The sequence below is a fragment of the Mastigoproctus giganteus genome, chromosome 3 (assembly GCF_048544385.1).
Source record: "Mastigoproctus giganteus isolate SK-2022 chromosome 3, ASM4854438v1, whole genome shotgun sequence".
NCBI classification, from domain to species: domain Eukaryota; kingdom Metazoa; phylum Arthropoda; class Arachnida; order Uropygi; family Thelyphonidae; genus Mastigoproctus; species Mastigoproctus giganteus.
The window spans coordinates 156,016,562-156,038,991 of NC_143577.1; the positions used below are offsets into that span (position 1 = coordinate 156,016,562).

The following is a 22,430-nucleotide window of genomic DNA, read 5'->3' on the forward strand; positions in this document are numbered from 1 at the left end:
CTAATAAGTCTTTAAATTTATTCAAATTACGCACTTCCACAACATCAGATGATAGTTTGTTCTACCAATCAGTTACTCTCTGGCTGAAAGTAAATTTTTACACAGCTATCCTGTACCCATCCTTTTTCCATTTATTTCCCCTTGTGTGTGTTGTTTGAGAAAGGGTAAGAGTAAGTCCATCGTCATTAAATTTACTTAATCTGTCTAAAGCGTTAAATGCTTCAATCTAATCTCCTCTTGCCCATGCCTTGTTTTCAGTCATTGCAATTTTCAGAATCAGTCTTTTATAATAAGAGTACTTTGATTTCTTGACTAATCTGATTGCTGTCATCTGCCCCCCCCCCCTCAAGAGATCTATATCCTTCTTAGAATGTGGCTTCTAGGACCTGTATGCAGTACTCAAGATGTGCTCTATCCATTGCTTTATACAGTGTATTAATCACCTCCTTATCCCTGCTGGCAAAGTTTATGTATATCATTGACAGAATCTGTTGAACTGTAGTAGCCTGTCTGCAATGCTCAAACTTCATGTCAGACTGTACAATTTCCCTTAGGTCTCTTTCTTTGTCCAACACATAACTGGTATGTTATCCTGGGATTACTGCTACCCATGTGCAGTACCTTGCATACGGGCAGCAGTAATCATTTTGGGTATCAGTTGAGGTTTAACAAATTTAACATTAATGTTAAATTTGCTACTTCTTGGCCCATCTGCCTAATTTTTCTAGGCTTTGCTGCACTTTTCTTGATCCCAAAAAGTGTCCAGAGTCAGCACAGTCTTCCATGGCATGTGCTTGATGGATGTGACCCAATCCTCGCAGTTGATCTACTCACAAGATGGATAAATACAGTCATCCTCTATGCATCAGCCAAAACCGTACACATTTCTCCAAGCTTGGTGGACCAAAGATCTACCTTGCAGTTTCCACAACAAGCAGTACCTTCACAGGCAATGGAAATCTCTGGCACAACTGAGGATCGGATCCTATATTCCAATTGTTGTTGTTGTTATTTGGTTTCTAGGAACATTAGCAACTAAGGCCATATTGTTCCGGGGATATGTGGTGGTCATTCCCTGACCTTTCCGTATTTGGTGGTCCCGGTCTAATCAAGAAGCATGTGCTACGCACTGCTGCTCCTGGCTACAGAGACACCCCCTATATTCCATGGCAAGAACTATTTTCAACAGACACAAGGCATCAGCCATAAAGAGATACACCGATGCTACCTTGTCTAAAGGAAAAGCACCGTACTCATCCAAACAGTCTCATTAATTCAGATCTTGATCTAGATAACTGGATGGACTACATTTCAAGATTCAAAGCCAATTCCGCTTCTGCAGCAATTCCTCTCCAAAACTCTCAATTTCCTTTACTGATGACCTTTCCATAATTTCCATCAAAAGACAGCAACTGATATATGCTATTAACTCCCTGCGTCCATCTAGTACCGCCGGGTGAGATAAGATACCTCATTTCATAATTAAGTGCCTTTGCCCTTACATCTTAGATGCATTGCTTTCAATCTAAAACTCGGTTCTTTCCACACAAGTTTTCCTTGCTCAATGGAATGAATACTCCCTAATAATGCCTAAGGTTAAAGCGCCAACAAGCCTAAAAGATTTCAGATCAATCTCAACTTCTTCCACCCTCCTCAAACTTCTTGAAAAGGTACTCCTTCCAGCATTAAACAAACAGCTGATGCCGCATAAACCGAAACAGTTCCATTTCGCAGTCGCAAATAGATCCACCATAACAAACCTCATGACTGCACAGACATCAATTCTTCAGGCCTTCGAAACTAAATCCGAATTAGCTATTGTGTATGCCAATATTGAAGCTGCTTTTGACAGCTCTTCTCAGTCTTTTGCAATTCTTCTTCAGGATTAATGGAGACCTAGCTTTCTTCACTGCCTTATTGAGGAACAGAAGTGTCCACCTCACAATGAAGAAGACCCACTTTACAAGAAAAATCAATACAGGAGTCCCACAAGGTGGCGTACTGTCTGGCCTTCTTTTCCTCAGCCATTCTAATTCCTTTCATGTGTCCCCATGATGATGCTCTAATATATGCCGACGATATAAAGTTTCTTACCTTAATCCCACTGTCTGCAAATCCAATGGCAATTACGTCTTTAATCACAAAGAACTTGACCGCTCTTTCAACTTACTTGAAGATGTTTGGATTAAACCTTAACCCTTCAAAATCTGCAATAATGATTTACTCATTGAAACAGCAACCAACAGTAATTCAACCATCAGTTTTGGGTACTCTCATCCCAGCAGTTACCTGCCATAAGAACCTCGGTGTCTATTTTGATCTAAAGCTGAAATTTAATGTTCACACATAATACCTCCGGTTTAAAAAGCGATTTAACACCCTACACTGGAGAGCGAAGCAACGCTTACTTCATTCCAACAATGCGACAACCATTACCAGATATCTTCAAACCACTGTTTATCTGGTTATTTTATACGCTGCTGAAATTTGGTCATCTACGTCGCCCTCACTTCAAAAACTGGTGTTCTTGTGTGAATACTGGACCCCGAAATGGGCCACAAATAAGTATCGCCGACCCCACTCAGCCATGTCAGTTGTTCTCAATTGAGAACAACTGACATGGCTAGCGGCTAAATGTACCCAGGTTCCTGAGGTTAATTGACAGCCGGCGTTTAATGACTACATTAAAAATGTACATAGGAGTGATAAATGCCCCAAACGTCTGGGATTTCTTTCAGTGTCACAATCCTCTGCCATCCTTGAGGTCAGAGCCCACACTGATCCTCAAATACAACCTGTTGAAACTGTGATCGTTTCCTACCTGCCCAGGCACTCCCCAAAATTCAGGCACTGCTCCGTCTTGGAGTTAACCTGCAGAAAATGGCTACTGACTACAAATACCGTCGCATTCTCCTCGAGTGGGTCGCATCTGTTGAACATGGAAAAATTCTTCCAAATTGTGTTATGCTATTCAGTTCTGTTTCTCTTTATATTTTCCTCTTTATTATAATTTCATTTTTACATGTTTTAATTTTTGTGTAACTCATAATTTCTCATGTAACTGTTATTTTTACCAATTTAATCACATATATAATGTAAAATTTTTCCTTAGTGTAAAACTTCCATAATGTAAAACTCCTGGCCATGTCGCCATGATGAGAATTATTGTTTCTAGTGCATGCACTAAGCAGCAATTAACATTAGCAAGGGCACATTATTCAAGAAAGCAAGCTTATATAGCATCAGCCAAAAAAAAAAAAACACACATACACGCCCTTCTCATTTCACTCATCCACCTGCTCCAAATGTTTGTCTAGTTCTGCCTTGAATCTGTTTAATCTATATACTTCTACAACAACAGATGGAAGTTTGTTCCAGCAATCAATCCCCCACTGGCTAAAGGCAAACTTCCGCACATCCGTCCTACATCTGTCTTTCCTCAATTTGAATTTATGCCCTCTCAGGCGATTATTCTGAGCAAGAGGAAGAATCCCATCAGCATTGAGCATGCTCAAAGCATTCAAGGCTTTATACACTCAATCCGATCACCTCGCAGGTGCCTAGTCTCCAGACACTGTAATTTGCAAAACTTAAGCCTTTCTTTGTAAGCGCAACCCTTTGTTCCATTCACTAATCTTGTTGCCCTTCTCTGTTCCAACAGCTCTACATCCTTCTTAAAATTAGGCCTCCAGACCTGTATACAGTACTCAAGGCGTGGCCTGATCATTGCATTATACAAGGGGATAATCACCTCCTTATTCCTGTATATCATTGACAAGATACCATGAGCTACTATTGCAGACAGTCTGCACTGCTCAGAAAACTTCATATCTGCCTGCACAATTACCCCCAGGTCCTTTTCACTCTCTACCTCTGTTAGTGTAGTACCACAATTGTTTTTTTTGGTCTATTTTTCTTTAGACATTGATTTTTGGTCTATTTTTCTATTTCATAGAGATTAATTAACACTAACTTCCTAAGGAATTTATGGCTTCCAAGCTTAATAATAGAATTATTCATAAATGTAGAATCTTACGCAAACAATAAATATGGAATAAATAACTGATCATACTATACTAAACCTCAAACATAGCAGTACTATATATTACACAACCAGCTAAACCATACAGCAGCCTGTATGTGCCTGGCTGTCTGCGAACTTTTCTCTAGCTACCCTCAGAGCAAATATTTTTCATTAAAAAGTATCTATTATTTAAAAATCCACCGGAGAAGGAGGCTTAATTTAACTATAATAATTAATAAAATAATTTTTATTTTCAGCCACATCAGCGAAAAAATGAAAATGTACTTTTAATGAACAACTATGTGCAGTTTACATGCATATAATTAAAAGTATGCAAATGCTTTGTTCTGGATTTCCTTGTTTTAAACAGTTGCTTTGTCCTGGATTTTTTCCTTTCGAACACGTTTTGTCCAAGTTTCTCTCCAAAAGTATAGGGTCACCCTAACTAAGGAAGACTTTTGCCCATAAGTAAATTGGAGGTGGATACAGTAGGTATTGCCAATTCATAAATGTGCTAATATGACTTTCTCTGATTCTGAGCTAAAAATCCATTTTTCCGGTTATGTTTTAATTTGACGGAGTTTGCTATAAGCCTGCTCTCTCTATATCTGTGCCCATTCAAGACTGCATAAGTTTTGGATTATGCTCTTAAAAACCATGTAGGGAAATAGCAAAGGAGATGGCAACAAATGGTCATTTTTGTTTTGCAGCCTGATGTGCTGTTTCATTTCCCAGAATACCAGAGTGTCCTGGTATCCACCAGAGCGTTATTTTTTTATTCTGTTCTTGACAGTGTTGAATGCAATTTCTGTTATCTTTCAATACTGAATGGGAAGAGGAAAGTGCATTTCTAATAGCCATTAATGCACTGAAGGAATCCATATAAATTATGGCAGGCCATAAGGAAAGATTGCCGATTTTCATCAGGGCTAACTGGATTGCAGACAGCTCAGTTATCAGTACGTTACATTCCGAGGATACTGAAATACTGTCTATAAAAGAAGGAAAAAATGGATGCTGCACCTACATGGTTGTCAGATGACGCCATCGGTGTATGTTGCGAATTTATGGGAATTTTCTGATGAGCAGCATGCATTTCTTGGAAAGTATGAGCTAGCAAATTATTCTTTCCTAATTGTGCAAAGGAGTCATTTCCGTGAGGAAAGAGTCCTATGTGGTGGATCAAGCAAGTAAGTATCCTGATGGATGTCGCTGAAATCCAATTTCCAGTTAGGCAGTTGTTGTTTTAGGTGAAGTTCTACAGGTTGTGTCTCTGTAGGCATTGCCTCATAGAAGGAAAACACTGAAGATCAAAGAGATATAAAAATATTTCTTGACAGTGTCTAAGAGTATGAAAGAGTTGGTTTATGTATGGGTACATTTCTACTACCCAGGTAGTATGGATGCATCGTTTATTTGTGATCCCTTCACAAAAGAGTTGCCGAGGTATTGCACACTGCTTTGAATAAGTAACTCTTCACCAGTAGAGAAATCTAATGTTACTTATTCTTGGCGGATACCACCACCCAGACAACACAATTTAGAAGCTTGTTGGCTTACTCATCGGTGGGTGGGCAGGTACCCTGTTGTTGCAGTGGCCCAGTTATGAAGTATAACACACAATATGAGACAAATAAACGATCATAATACCTGGGTAGTAGAAATGATGGAAGTGTAGTACCCATACATAAACCAACTCTTTCATACTCTTAGACATTCAGTCTAGAAATATTTTTAGATTAAAGCACACACACCATCAAGCATCTCTCATATTGTGATGTTTTACTTCATAACTGGGTTGTCGCTATTGCAAAAGTAGGATACCTGCCCACCCACCGATGAGTATGCCAGCAAGCTTTGAAACAGTGCCATCTGAGTGGTGGTATCTGCTGAGAATAAGTAACATTAGTCTTCACCACTGCTGAAGAGTTACTTATTCAAAGCAGTGCAATACCTCAGCAACTCGTTGTGAAGGGGATCACAATATGAGATAGAAATAAACGACGCATTCATACTACCTGGGTAGTATAAATGATGGAAGTGCAGTACCCATGCATAAACCAACTCTTTCTTCAAAGAGATAGCTCCAATTTGGATGAGTAGGAAAGCTTTCTATCTTTACAGCATATAGACATAGGAATGTTTGCCTTCTAAGAGATAATGGGGGTTCATTAGTTTCTATATACAGTGTGTCTCAAAAATATTGGTACAAACATTTAGGGGAAGTAGGTAACATCTAAAGGAATGTGTATCGCATAGGAACCCATAAACGGAAACGTCACAGTAAGTCGGTACACGGCGCTGTTCATCAGTTCGTGAGAGGGAAAATTTCTGGTTTACTCATTCAAGCAGTAGTCGCCGCACGAAGAGTATGCATTGATATACGAACTGTGAGCTGGCAGACATGCACCTAGTGTATGGATTAGCAGATTGCCCACACAGTGTGCGCCCCCATGCGGCACAACATCGCTTCGCAATAAATGTGTGTAGGCGGGTATGGTTGATGACTGCTTAGTCAATCCATACCTGTTACCATCCCACATGAACTCCGCTAAATATCGGATCTTTCTTGAACAAGTTCTACTAGGGTTACTTGACGATGTTCCAGCAAATGTGAGATGCAACATTTGGTTTCAATATGACGGGGCGCCTGCCCATTATGGAAGGTGTGTTCGTGACTATTTGAACAGGTGTTTTGGGTATTGATGGATTGGCCGTGGTGGACCCTTTGCCTCTCCCGCCACGCTCACCTGATTTATCGAGCTTTGATTTCTTTCTGTGGGGGGGGCCCTCAAATCTATCGTCTATGAATCGCCTGTGGAGACAGAAATGGATTTCGTGGGCGAGACTCGTCTACGCTGCTGGTACTGTCAAAGAAACTCCAGGTGTGTCCGCCAATCGGTGTTACGCATGCATTGCGTCTCATGGTGGAACCTTCAAGCATCTGTTGTAACATCATGAAATTCATCCATCTTGTACTCCATTGTTAATATTATGTCAAGTAAATGTTTGCCACTAATTACTGTCTTGTGTCATTTCTGCTTCTCGTGCCTCTGCTACTACTTTCCCGTGACGTTTCCAGTTATGGGTTCCTATGCAATTCACATTCCTTTAGATGTTACCTACCTCCCCTAAACGTTTGTACCAATATTTTTGAGACACCCTGTATAAACTGTACACTGAGGAGGTTCTAAAAGGTCCAAAAGCTGTCTGTCCAAAGAGCACTATGCTGAAGGTGATCCACTAGTGTCCAAGATTTCAAAATTGACCTTCAGAAAGGCCAGACAGTTATAAGGGCACATTATGCAGATCTTGTGAGGCATTTGCATGAAAACTTCAAAGACAAATGCTGAGAAAAACTGAGAAAAGGAGTCTTAGTTCTACCAGGACAACATGACTGTTTATAGGCCCATCATTGCTATGGCTGCACTGCATGAGTACAGCTTTGAAATCTGGGACCATTCTCCCATATTCACCAGATCTAGCATCATCTAACTTTCACCTATTTCCTAATTCGAAAAAATACCTGACTGGAATCCATTTTCCCACCAACAGTGACATCATTGCTGCAGTTGATTCCTGGAGGCTCAAGAGAAAACTGTCTTTGCGGCTGGAATCAACCCATTGCAGCATTGGTGGCAAAAGTGTATTGACTCCAAAGGGTTGTTGAGGGGACTAACATGAGGTCTAAAAAAAAATCCCTTATTTCACCCATCCACTCGCACCAAATGTTTAAGTTTTGCCTTGAATCTATTTAAACTATCAACTTCTACAACAACAGATGGAAGTTTGTTCCAGCAATCAACCATACGCTGGTTAAAGGCAAACTTCCGCACATCTATCCTACAACCATCTTTCCTCAATTTAAAGTTATGCCCTCTCAGGCAATTATTCTGAGCAAGAGGAAGAATCCCATCAGCATTGAGCATGCTCAAACCATTCAAGAACACGTGCTGCCACCAGCCAACATCCATTTACTGTCCATCTTCAAACTCACAAAACCAACTTTTCATCTTCCTTGTTTATTCAGGCAACTGCCGTTTTCTGGAACAACTTTCCTCCATATGTATTTCCTGAAAATTACAGTCTAAAGAAATTCAAGTCTGATGTCAACAAATATCTTCTTTCATCTTCTCTCAACCTCCAACTCAAGCACGGTACTAAGTACCTCTCGTGTTTGGGGTTTTCATGAAATAAAAAAAAAAAAAAAAAAAAGTGGTGTGGCGGGGGGGAAATCAGATGTTATTTCACATTATAGTTATTGCTGTTTTTCTTCGTAAGTTAAACATAGTTGTGTTGAGAGAAAGATATTACTTGGTTGTTCATGTTGAATTAATTTCACATGTGAATAGCACTAATATCTTACTTCTCTCTCTTTATATAATAAGAAAAAAGAAAATAGCACTAATATACATAATTAACAGCCTTCAAATCTTTCATAATTAGGTCCAGTGACAGGACCCAATATTGAATCTCAAAAAGTCACAAATTAATAAGTAAATCCACTTTGTGGGATTTAACTTATTTAATGTGATAATTTGTACACAGTAAAATTCACTTGATTTATTATATAATAAGTAAACTATATAATATATTATAATTTATTTAATTATTATTATATAATTATACAAATCACATTGTTTAATTTGTACTATTTTACATTTAAAATTAATTAAACATAATTACTATTTATATTACACTGTGCAACTTCACAAACTCATATCAATTGGAGAAAAAAATAGCATAAATTTAAACAAGCAGTTTGAGACACAGTATGTCAGATGGTCACAAAAGTGACATTTTTTTATAACTGGGCCTCTTGACATATGAAGCATATCTCTCAAAAAAAAAAAAAAAATTAATTAAAATCACAAATTATTTTGTCCATTTTTATCATATGAGTGATTAAGTAAACAGGTTAGTCATCATAATAACAAAAAAAAAAAAAAAAAAAAAATTTATAGCTCCACGTTTCAATTTTTTTCTTCCCATTAAATGTTAAAAAATAAAATAATTGTATTATCTGTGTTTTTGATTATTCACTCTACCTCTCTACACCCTTTCTAGTCTGGATAATCAGGAGATTTCCATATAAAGTTTCTTTCAGTAACTTGAGCTTCTTTTTATAATTATATGAAAAAAAAAAATTTTTTTTTCTGAATAAATATTCTTGCTTATAATGACCTTATCACCATACATATTTATTGCCTTTATTTATATAAAATTTATATATATATATATATATATTTTTTTTTTTTTTTTCTCTATCTTTTATAATATGTATAGTCTCGGAATCTAGAACAGAAGAGAGAATGGTGCTTACAATTAAAACATGTCATTTTAGAAAATTATAATGCAGTTATTCCACTACATGCACGACAATTAGTAATGGAGCTTGGACAGAGTAAAAAAGAAGGTAAACTATTTATTTCAAACAATAATATATATTTTTAAAATATTAAAATATATATATATATATATATATATATTTTTTTTTTTTTAAGATAAAACACACTTTTATAATTCTGCAATTTAGCAAATGCTAATAAGTGAATTAAATGGAAGAATTATTGTTTCATTTCTTTGTAACTGCAGATCCATTTATAAAATGTAGTTCTCTGTGAAAATTTAAATTATTCTGTTCATATGTTAGAATATGATGTACAGTATATAGCATTATCACTTGGCACAAGAGAGAAATAAAGCTTAAGAATACCAGTAAAAATGTATGAGGAATTGGCAATGAATTTACTTGTTAGTAAAATAATGTCTGTAGAAACTTAACTTACATGTGAAGTCACTATTAAAATGTGATAAAGAATAATTTTAGTGTAGCTTGTAATATTCTGGTAGGGATCCCCTCCTACATCCAAACCAAGATTTGTGTAACAGCCTCTTCCAAATCTTGATTCTCCCCTGCTGTACACACCACCACCACTCTAGTTACCCTATCTTCCTTATCCATGCAAAACTATGGAAGCAGAGTTTTTCATTCATTATTTCTGTTGTATATCTGTGTTGATATTTCTATGATAAGACTAAGGTCTGAGTAAATTATTTATATTAAGGTCCGATGTTTCTGCATTAGACCTTACTGTAGCACAGTAATAGCAGTGCTTCAGTAAGGTCAAAGTAGTTCATAGCAATCCCAAATGCCTTTCCTAACTAATCATACCACTAAAAGATTTGTATCTGCTTTTAGCAGATACAAACTGCTAAAAGATCTGTTATCAGCGTGGTGAATTGACAAAGCCATGCCTTACATCAATATGAACAGTTCTGATCATTTGTGATCATTAATAAAAGGAGGACCTGCCCACAGACTCTATAGTGAACAGAAAATGTGAAAAATGCAACGTGTGACAAGAACTGACTACCTTGTGATTTTCTCAGGTACCATCCACTGAAATAATCAGAAGTTAGCACTCAGAAAAATCTACTGTACATAACAACCACATCTCATTTAGCCTTTATGTCTCTTCTGGAATTCTTGGACTGAAACTGTCTAGCTTGTTTGTTTCTCTTGTAAACTATGAAATCAGTTCAGTTTTTGTCGTAATTTTTAAGCTAAAATATGTAGCCATTACGTAGCCCAGTGGTCAGGAGCGAGAGTGCATAGCACACGTTCCTTGAGTGGACCGGGGTTCAAGCCCGTGACTACTAAATATGATAAATATTTGTATTGACGATTTATTGTAAACTCTACTGACTTGGTTGTCGTACCGGAGTATAAACAGAAAATTTATTTTGAAGGCCGCCGTAGCCTAGTGGTTAGGCGCGCGGGTGCATAAGTACACGTGCCTTGAGTGACCGGGGTTCAAGCCCATGACTACTGAATACGGTGCTGTTTCTTGTATTCTGTCTGTCTTGTGAACTCCTCTGACCGTTTGGTCGTCCCGGAGTATAAACAGAAAATTTATTTATTATTTTATTACCACTGTTAATTTTGGCAGTAACTTCATAAGTCATAAATAAGAATTGAGGGTTTTTTTTCCCCCTTAATTAATATTATAAATTGTGATAAAAGAATTGTTTTAAGTAGCCGAATTACACAAGTTAGCCAATTTTCTGTACTAAATATTTAGAGTTATAACTTAATATGCATATGCAGCCATTGCTACCAGTAATTTTGATGATAATTTTTAAGTTGTAAGTATTACATTATTGTAAAACTCTATTTAATATGCAAAAAAAAAAAAAGTATCTAGATAAATCATCACATCTTTACAGCTCTCTCCAAAGTGATGACTGTAAATGATGGTGTTGCATTTTTATATGTAGGAAATGCAGCAAGCTAAAATTTGGCTTATTAATGGATAAACTTGAGAGCAGGAGCTGCTAAATGGATGATAAGAGTTGACTGGCAAGTTGTAGTGTGTATGCAATAAAAATATAAATATAAACAGAAAATTATAAATAGAATTCAAAATAGTAGACGAACCCACCACTTAGCAGGTATATAGGTACACTGTATCACTGTATTCATGTAGACAGTAATTCAATGTCAGTATGGATAATGCATACCTATATGCAAAAAAAGTGTAAATATTTTATCAAAAATTAACATTAAAGTTCTTTTTGTAAGTTTTACAAAATTTGTATATTAATATTAAATATTATGTACAATGTTGAAAAAATTATACACCAAGCACCATCACCATCATCAGCCATTTTCAATCCACTGCAGGATGAAGGCCTCTCCAGCAACTTTCCAGTTCCTTCTGTTTTGAACACTGGCCATCCATTTACTACCCAAAAACTCATGAATTTCATCTATCCATCTCCGCCTTTGCCTTCCAGGTTTTCTTCTAGCTCCTCTTGGGTACCATTCTGTTATTTTCTTAGTCCATCTGTCATCATGTCTTCGAGCTATGTGTCCTGCCCAAGACCATTTTAGTTCTTTAGTTTTGATAAGAATGTCCTTTACTTGAGTTTGCTGCCTAATCCATATGTTTCTCTTCCTATCTAACAGTCTGATTCCCAATATAACTCGTTCCATTCTTCGCTGTGTAGTTCTCAGCTTCTCTTCCATTCTTTTGGTGAGTGCCCAAGTTTCACTTCCATAAGTCATGGTGGGGAGTATACATTGGTTCATTATTTTACGTTTCAGACAGACTGGGATATTGCTCTTCAGTATGTGACTATATTTCCTGAATGCTATCCATCCAAAATTTATTCTTCTCTTGACTTCCAGCCATTTATCATTATTACAGCTAATAACTTGTCCCAGATAAGTATATGACTCCACCAAGCACCATCATCAATAGCTAAGTCTGGACATAATGCACTGGTTGGTATGATTGGCCAGAGAGTCTACTAATTGGTATCATCCCATAGGGTACATTTTGCAGGCAGCCCTAGGTGCCAAGTATTCTCATGCACAAGCCACTCTTAATGCAATTTCAAAAATGTTTTTTTTTAAAAAGTGACAGTTCTTGTTCAGTTTTCATTAAAAAGGAAAACATTCAGAAACTTTCAACTTTTGAAAGGAAAGTCAGCTTGCTTTTTTTTTTTTTTTAACTAACACAAATGTAGGACTTTTAATATTTTTTATGAACTTCAATGTAATTAAACATGAGACTGGTACCACCAAGACCAAGTTAAAGGTTTTGAAAGATAATTTTTTGATTTAACCCCATGGGCTCACATCTGGTAAGTGTGGGCTTGGCACACCCAGGGTCCTAAGCTGAATATCATCATTTTTCTCTTTCTTGGTGATTCACTTCTTCTGACTCTTGTTCTCTCCCTCTCTCTGGGTAACATTCTTTTTTTGTAGTTGGTGCAGCAAAAGCCTCTGGCTTCCTTGCTCCATATGGCTAATTATAATAATAATAATTAACTTTAATACTATTTTGTCACTCTGCTGGCACTGCTCTGCCTTGCTTTGATGAGGATGGAAACCTGGCTGACGAAGTCAGCCACATCCCCGAAGCTAAAAGGGTAAACATAGTGCAGGTATATAGACACACACATTTCTACCATTAGAGCTGTCAAGCTCTGAACATGCTGACTCTCATCAATCTGATCATAATCTGTCCTTTCTCAAAAGACTGAAAGTCTCAAATAGGCAGGACTTAAAGAGGACTTAAACAAGTAGAAATTTCCAATATTCCTAATACACTGAAAGGACAGAATTCATGGGATACCTGGCTCCTGGGCAACACGATGCTGTTACCCCCTCCTCTCTCTCTTTCTCTCTCTCTCTCTCTCTCTCTCTCTCTCTCTCTCTCGTGGACGAACCCATCACTTAGCAGGTATATAGGTACACTGCATTCATGTAGACAGTAATTCAATGTCAGTCATAAGCATCATGAGTTAACCGACTTTGAAAGAGGGATGGTTGTGGGTGCCCAACGCATGGATCACTCTATTGTGGAGGTGGTACAAAAATTGCACTATCCCCATTCAAAAGTATCAAGAGTGTATTGGGAATATGCCATTTCTGGAATAACATCTCATTGTGGACGGAGAAAGGTTGTGAATGAATGTGGCCATCGCACATTGTTTCAGCCAATCTGAGAGCAACAGTGGCACAAATCACCATCGACTCCAATGAGGGAGGTGCCAGAAATGTCTCCACCAAGACCATCAGGCAATCATTAGCTGCAATAGATTATGGGAGCTGCCAACCCGCCAGAGTACCATTGCTAACACCACTACCCAGGACTCTATGCCTCAACTCGGCAAGAGAACATCAGCACTGGACCTTGGATGATTGGAGACTGGTCTCCTGGTCCGATGAGTTCTGTTTCCGGTTATTTCGAGCAGATGGGAGGGTGCTTATCTGGCAGAAACCACACAAAGCTATGCCCCCTTCATGTCAACAAGAAACTGTTCAGGCAGGTGGACGTTAGATAAGGTCTGGTGCATGTTCAACTGGCACACATTGGAACCTCTGGTATGTCTAAATGCATCTCTGAACAGTCCAGGTTACGTGTCCATCCTTGCAGACCATCTGCATCCCTTCATGGTCATCATGCACCCACATAGCAATGGAATCTTCCTTAAAGAGGACTTAAACAAGTAGGAATTTCATGTTCTAGTCGTCATGCCTCCCTATGGAGGTGTGGTGACAAGAACATGGTTAGAAGAGCATTCCACCGATTTTACCACCATGGAATGGCCTCCCAGTTCACCAGACACAAACCCTGTGGAAAGGTCCGTTTGAGCTTTGGATCCTCCACCCAGGAATGTGACGGAATTATAGACAGCAATGCACAGATGGAAATATCTGTGGAACACTTTTGTGAACTAGTGGACTTAATGCCTCATCATGTGACTGCAATTATCTGGGTGAAAGGTGGGCCTACCCGTTACTAGGTAGATATCCCATGATTTCTGTCCACTCAGTGTACTGCATTATTTGTCATTTGAACTTGTGAGCAAGTTATCTCCTTTTACTATTCAGAGATAACTAGAAAATGCAGTAGGATTACTTTAAATGGTTAAACAACTCCTGTCAGGAATTCTTGACCATTTCAAAAAACTTTGTAATCAAATTTCAATAATACTTTGATAGAAGCAACTCACCCCAGGCATTTAGAGGGATTACTAAAGCTCTCCTCCTTAAGTGAAATTTCAGTCATAATCATTGCCCACACCCCGCTGAACTCATCTAACAGAGTTATAAGCAAATCAGGATCTATTAAATGTGTCACAAGATGAAATAGTCAAGGAGTTACATGAGCAAGGATAACAATCCAAAAAGAGGCAACTTAGCTCAATCATGTACCATTCTAACTTTCTATAAACCAAATGTGCCAACCGTAGTTAAAGCAGATTACTTATATTGTTGTGTTCAGTTGCACATTTCAAATCCCATAAGATGCCAATTTCAAAAATTTGGGTATTCCCAGACCACATATAGAGGTGATGCTACATGTTCAAACTGTGGACATGTAGTGCCAGAAACCATTCACAAACAGAATGTACTGTGACGTCTCCATGTGCCCTTACTATAAGGGCAATTATTTATTTATTTATTCATTTTTAAATCAGTCAGTTGGGATCAAAAATAAGGTTTTATACCAAGAAGCAAGTAAGAAAGTCAAGTCAACTCTGCTTTCTCCTGCTCTAAATTGCTAGGATACAGCAAGTCAAAAAGCTGTATTGATCTCCATCCCGGATATATTTATTTCCAAATGATCTTAATCAGTACTCTTGAGCCAGCATCTAGCTAAGCCTCATCTGGTAGACCAAACCAACAACACTCCAATCACAGGTAGTCCTCATTTTGCACTGGTCCGATTTGCACTGATCACTAACCACAACACTATTTTTATTTATTTATTTTTGCAATTTTTTTATAAATTGAAAGTTTAAAATCTTCAGACAAAATTTATTGGCATCATACTGTGCTATGTATTAGTATTAGTAATGGCCACACGGTGCAAGAAAGCCTATGGCTTATGCTGCACCAGCCAAAAAAAAAAAAAGAATAAAACAATGATTAAAAATAAAATAAATAAATAATAATAATTAATAAAAGAAAAGAAAATTAAACCTATCATCCTATGCACTTCCCTCACCCGAATTCCAGATGACCTTTGAATTTCCCCAAACTGTCAGCCTTTACCACCCATGTAGCAACTTCTTCCAGTAATTTATAACTTGCTGGCTAAAATAAAACTTCCTGCAGTCCAATCTAAACATTTCCCCCCGTAACTTGAATTTATGTCCCCTAGTCTAGCATCATTTATAATCTTGAAAATTTCGTCCTCATTCATTTTACTGATGCCTCTCAGAGCCTTAAACACCTCAATCAAATCTCCTCTAAGGTGTCTAGTTTCCAAACTCTGCAATCCACATATTCAAAGTCTTTCTTCATAAGGACGCCCTTTTGCCGATCTCATCAGGCAAGTTACCCGTCTTTGCACCCTTTCAAGAAGCTCGATGTCTTTCTTTAGGTGCGGTCTCCATACTTGAACACAGTATTTCAAGTGTGGTCTAACAAAAGCCATTATATAATGGGATTATCACGTTCCTATTTCTACTTGCAAAAGTTCGATAGATCATCGATAGGACACCATGGGCCTTCCTTGCAACCTGTTTACAATGCTCAGAGAATTTCTTGTCTGACCATATCGTAACATCCAAGTGCCTTTCCTCCAGTACTGGGTTTAGTTGAACTCCACCAAGTGAATAAGTTATTTTGGGATTACTGTTTCCCAGGTGTAATACCTTACACTTTTTGGATTAAAGCATAGCTGCCATTTTTCTGACCATTCCTGAAATCTATCTAGGTCTTTCTGAAGAAGCTCAGCTTGACAGTGATCATTAACTACTCTACCAATTTTAACATCATCTGCAAATTTAGACATCATGCCCTCTATCCCTTCATCGATCTTGTTTATGAAAATTAAAAACAACAGTGGTCCTAATACTGATCCTTGGGGAACCCCACTTCTTACATCAACCCAATCTGAGGAATAGCCATTTATCATAACCCTCTGAGGCGCCTCTGTAGCAGGTGGGCAGGAGCAGCAGTGCGTAGCACATGCTTCTTGATTAGACCGAGGTTCGAACCCGTGAGCCACCAAATACGGAGGATGCGGAAAGGTCAGAGAATGACCACCACATATCCCCAGAGCAATATGGCCTTAGTTGCTAATGCTCCTAAAAACCAAATAACAAACAAACAAATAAATATACAACGATGAGCCAAAACATTACGATCACCTACTTAATATGATGTTGGTCCTCCATGTGCAGCCAAAACAGCTCGTAGCCGGCGAGGCATGGATGCTACAAAATTTCTAAATGTGTCTTGTGGTATCTGGTACCAACATGTAACCAGCAGATCCTTTAACTCCTGTAATGTCTGTGGTTAAGATGCTGCAGATCGGAGTTGCTTTTCCAACACAAACCACAGATGCTCAATGGGATTGATGTCTGGGGTATTTGGAGGCCAGGGGCGCATTACCTGGAACTCTTCCTCATGTTCTGTGAAAAGTTTCGAACAATCTGGGCGGTGTGGCATGGCGCATTATCCTGCTGAAAGATGGCACCACATTTAAAATTGCTTCATTTTTGATTTAATTACAGTCGGACCTCTGTTTAACGAACTTCTTTATAGCGAATTTTTTTGATTCCCCTTGGTAATTACATTTAAAATAGTTTCCGTTGAACAAAGAATTTCCATGTAACGAACGGATTATGAGAGACAAGTTTGTATGCATTGTTTTCACCTCTGGCCTTTAGGCAATTTAGGTGATTAGAAAGTGTGAATTAAGGGTGAAGGGGATTACCGTTTCACAATGTTAGTGGTGTCCATAAAATCTATGCAGTCACATACCGAGAAGTCGCGCTCATCAATCTGCTTTCCATAGCCAGTCAGAGGATTAAGAAGATTTCCGACATGGATAATAACCTCTGGTCAACCTGTGTTGTGGTTCCCCTTTACTCTGACAAACGGGCATATGTTTTACGGAGAAGTGAGTGATCCATGCCTTCCGGTAAATTTCTCCCGTCTGTGTTTACTTGGTCACAGTAGCTGAATAATCATGTAATTCCGACATTTTGCCCAGTATTCAAACAACTAATGACAGTAGCAACATAGAGGGGGGGGGGGTTGAGGCTACTAAGATATATAAACTTTATGAAGATGAAATGTTGGCAGATTTTGAAACTTTGTCGAGCTTTTCACTGTGTAGAAAATGCTCTAAAATATAATGGCATACAGGCAATAATTAAAAAAAAAAAAACTGTATTATAAATCTCCAAAAAACTAGCACGAATTAAGGATGATTGCTAAAGAACTTGATGTGGAAACTATAAAGATCGATCGTGTGTTCGGGACATGGTGGGCAGCTTGTAGCTTGTGGACGGCAATTGTGGGTTGGAGGAATTATCCTGCTTTGTGTAAACATTTTGAATCAGAAGTTAAATATTCCGGATTATTAAATCGACTTTTAAATTTGGAAATTCTTAAATTAGCACTAATGATTGACATCCTGCAGGAGCTCTCTTACCTTTCAGAAGCTTTACAGAATCACAATGGTAAAAGCATATAAATTAATTATTCGAACTATCAGTGCTATTGCTAATTTGAAAAATTCTGAAGGAAATTATGAAGCTAAAATTGAGAGCATGTTGAAGTGGAAAGAATTTGAAGGAATCAAAATCGAAAGCAAAAAAATTACCTTGTGACAGGTTATTAAATGCATTGTTTTATCCTTAAAGGATAAGTTATTAATTCAACAGAGTGATTTTAAATAATGAAAATGACAATACCATTGAAAGAAATTTTAAACATATGCTACCCGAAATCGTGGAATGTGAAAGAACTTTCATCTCGGTGGCAATAAGGTGAAAACTGAATAAGAAATTTGTTTTCTGATAAAATATGAAATAAAAATTATTTAATTTAATTTTAAAGATATTAACAATATCTTTAAAATCAAGTGAAATTCCCTTTTCAATTAAGAAAGCCAGAAATGTCTTTGAAACTATTGCAATTAGCTGTGCTGAAGCTGAGTGAGCTTTCAGGCATAATGAATAATATTGTGACAGTTAAACACATTACAGATTATGATGACCATACATCTAAATGGAAAACCACTACTTCAATCGATCCAGATCATTACATGAAATCATTCCTCTGTAATCATCGATCAGCTGTTGAGCAAAGCAGAAGATCGACAACAAATATTAATAAAGAAGTAAATTCTATATGGAAATTTTTAGAATAAATTTTTCTTGAATAGTTGTGAAATAATTTTTTTTCATTTAATCTGTGATTTTTTTTGTACTTTTTCTAGAAAGTTTGTTTTTTATGTCATATTTGTTTTTATATTGTGGAATGTTTTGTGATAGTTTTTATGTTATTTGTGATATGGGAAATATTTCGTGTTATTTTTTATTCACAATATTAAAATTTTATCATGAAAAAAATGTATCCATTATATTTCCCTAGTTGTTAAAAAAAAAATACTAATAAAAAGTTGCGCATGTGCCAAGCACGCACGGTAGATGGTTTATGTGAAACATCCTTCGCGTTTCTTTTAGGTATTTTGATTTGTATATATCGATTATGAAATAAGAGTTTTTTTATTGTAAATATTTTATTGCTCATTCACAGATTTTCATAGTTTCTAGAAGACAAGATACAATGAATTTATAATAACTAAAGTAAGAGATGTATACTTGTGAGTGCAACATATCTAAATATCTCTGTAAAATATCACCGATTGATGTACCAATCTTGTAGTTGAAGCAACATACGCAGCTGTTAGGGGCACCTAACAATGGAATGTAATGAAAATGCAAGACGAAAAAGAAATTGTTGACAAATATTTGTATTGTTGCAATCATACTTACTGCAGTAGTAACTTCAGGAAGCATGATTGTGACATCATACTATTCAAAAATTCTAAAAATTTAGAACTCCAGACACCGTCGTATCCAGTTATCATTGTAAGGCGAGGCATGACGACCAGGTTTTTTTTTTTTTTTTAAGTTTTTTTTTTTTTTTTAAGTTTTTTTTTTTTTTTAAGTTTTTTTTTTTTTTTTTTGATAGACCGAGGAACATTTTACACATTCACTTATATACATGGTTAAGGGGGTAATAAGCCACATCTGTTCACCCCCTAAATCAGCCCCTGATTCGAGATATCATACCGGTCACGAAAAATGCATCACGCACTCTAATCACACTACTAGTAATGCGAGCGTGGGAAGTGCCTCTGGTGAAGCCGAGGATGACGTCACTTCCATGACTGATCAAATTTACTTGGTAGAAAGTCGGAAAAACTGCAAGCCCATTGTTAAAATATTCACAGCTCACCACTGGATAGACATCCAGTGAAGTTAAATTGGAAACCAGTGAAACTCTTGCATAAGTCAGCTAATAGTTCGATTAATATTCATAGACCAGTAATCCTATGAGAACAGGGGAATTTAAAACAGGTTCATTATAGGTTTAAGTATAGTTTTTAATTTAAGGAAAAATTTACAGATATTTAAGTTAGTACAAATGTGTCATGTTACATAGCAAGTTAACAAAAATTGAATGTCTTCACAGTATGAGATGAGTTAACATACTACGTATAGATATAATGCATTTGCACCAACTTATAACTTATATCTATGTCTGTAAGTGTTTCCTTAGCCTAGGCTTTTAGTCCTGAATTTTTATTAAGTCCTAAACTACTAAACACCATTTGGAATCTCTCATATGTCAGCCGTTATAACACTGGGTACCACAACCCCAACAGCTGTCTGGGTGGTGGTATCCACTGAGAATAAATAACAGTATTCTTTTCTGTTGGATTGTTTGTTTGTTATTTGGTTTTTAGGAGCATTAGCAACTAAGGCCATATTGCTCCAGAGATATGCGGTGATCATTTCCTGACCTTTCCGCATCTTCCGTATTTGGTGGTCATGGACTCGAACCCCGGTCTAATCAAGAAGCATGTGCTACACACTGCTGCTCCTGCCCACCTGGCTATGGAGGCGGCTCTCTGTTGGAGAACTGTTACTTATTTGAAGTATAACTGGAGAGGCAACTCATTGTGAAGGCATTGACAATATGAGATGTAATGAAACAATGCCATTATAATTAATTTCAGTTAAATTATTGCATATATATAATAATTTATATGCCCTTCCTCCTTTTTCTGTCAGAATTTCAATTATCAGTTCTCAACGCTACTCATCTCAGTTGCTCAAATTATTTGCTCCGATTCCTTTTGCTTCAGAAGTGGAACTTTTGCATATGTCCACTGTGATATTCCTTGTTTGAAGGTCTCTTAGTGTGGGATTTTTTTTTTTTTTTTTATATATATACTTTGGCTTAAAATTTCTTTACCCCATTCTGTCAAATTAACCTCCATTGTTTTTTTATATACTTTGACTTAAAATTTATTTACCCCATTCTGTCAAATTAACCTCCATTGTTCTCCAGATTCCACTTACCATTCAGAATGCTACCTTCCTTTCTTTGAAACTCAGCTTTATCCATCTGGCTTTCCTAACAGTGAAGTCATTTTCCTTAATGATTTTAACTTTTATAGTTACACAGACCCAACTGTTCGAGATAACAAGGCTTTTGTATTTACTAATGACACCACACAATTTGTTCATTTACCTAACAGAATACCGCATGATCCTAACCACGTACACCAAATGCTTAATCTTTTCCTCACCAACAACCCTTCTAAGTGTATGAAGCATGTTTAGTGTCCTCAAGAAACTCAGTCATAACTTGGTTACGGTCTCTTTTCCAATGAAAACTCTCTTGTGACCATTTACAGCCTCATGGCATTTGGCATTACACAAATGTGAAATAGGATGGTTTCCTTATTTTAGAAATTCAGAATTCTGAGTTTCTCTTTTTGTAATTGCCCTTTAGTAAGCTTTAGTGCAACTCACCTTCATCTGCATTTATTATAAATTTAAATTCTATTGTTGAAATTGTTACTGCTATTTTGAGGGGAAAAAACAATTTATTTTATTTTATTTGTAGAAGATGCTATCCGAGCAGAGAAGAGTACATCAAAGCGCCAGCTGTCTGCTCCTGAATATTTGGAAAGGAGGAAGCAAGAGAGAAGAAAATCAGAAAGCAGCTTGAAAGCCTTCAAAATTAAGAAAGGTAGCTGTCACATTAATCAAAAATAACTGTAGTTTTTCTTATTTGAGAATGAATAATATTCATCTAAATGTATTATAATATAAAATAAGATATGGAAATGAGATACATTATTAACTTTTAGGTATCAACCCTTTCAGTAGTATGTATGTAGATCTACAGTTTGTATATATAGGTTTTGGGGAGTATATATATGTAGAGCTGTGTTTTGAAAGTCACTTCAATCTCTTATACTGGCAACTCTTATTTGCATTTCCAACTAATTGTAGAAACAATTTATAATAGATGGTAGCCTGAAAACAGCCTTTAAAAAGTCAGAATTGAACTTGTTCACCTCAGTTATCCAATTTGGGCTTCAAAAGCTGAATTGAAGAATTTTTGTGAAATTTTGATCCTGAATTTGATAATATATAAATAGATGTAGCAGATATTATTTAATTAAAAAAAGGGTTTTGTTTACTAATTTTTTAATATAATTTATATATATTTAAAATTCTGATTTGATATTTGACACTAATTTTACTGTTGGGTAATAGAGTGAAAATAAGAACACATTAATATTTAAAGAATTTATCTCCTTGTTTTCATTTTCACAAAATGAACCCCTGCTGCACAAAAAATTCACTTCTGGGAGCCCATCCATGTGTGTCATACTCACTGCTTAAAGGGTTAACCAACTGCACTAAAGGAGAGAAGTCTTATCAAATTATGTAAGAAATTGATAATTCATTTATTACTGTAGATCATGGGTGAGCAATCTTTATAAATGGCAAGCCAAATAAAATGTCTGTGAGGTACACATGGGCCAATTGTTTTTTT

At 36.8% G+C, this 22,430-nt stretch overlaps 1 protein-coding gene across 1 annotated transcript in view; it reads left to right on the plus strand.

Moving 5' to 3' along the window:
* Positions 1-21,640, plus strand: part of LOC150088345 (uncharacterized) — a 521,190-nt gene extending 499,550 nt beyond the window's left edge. Inside the window, exons 10-11 of the mRNA XM_090370129.1 lie at positions 9,311-9,428; positions 21,489-21,640. Coding sequence (XP_090226255.1) covers positions 9,311-9,428; positions 21,489-21,640 — 270 coding nt within the window. The remainder of the gene's footprint in view (positions 1-9,310; positions 9,429-21,488) is intronic.
* Positions 21,641-22,430: the final 790 nt, after the last annotated feature.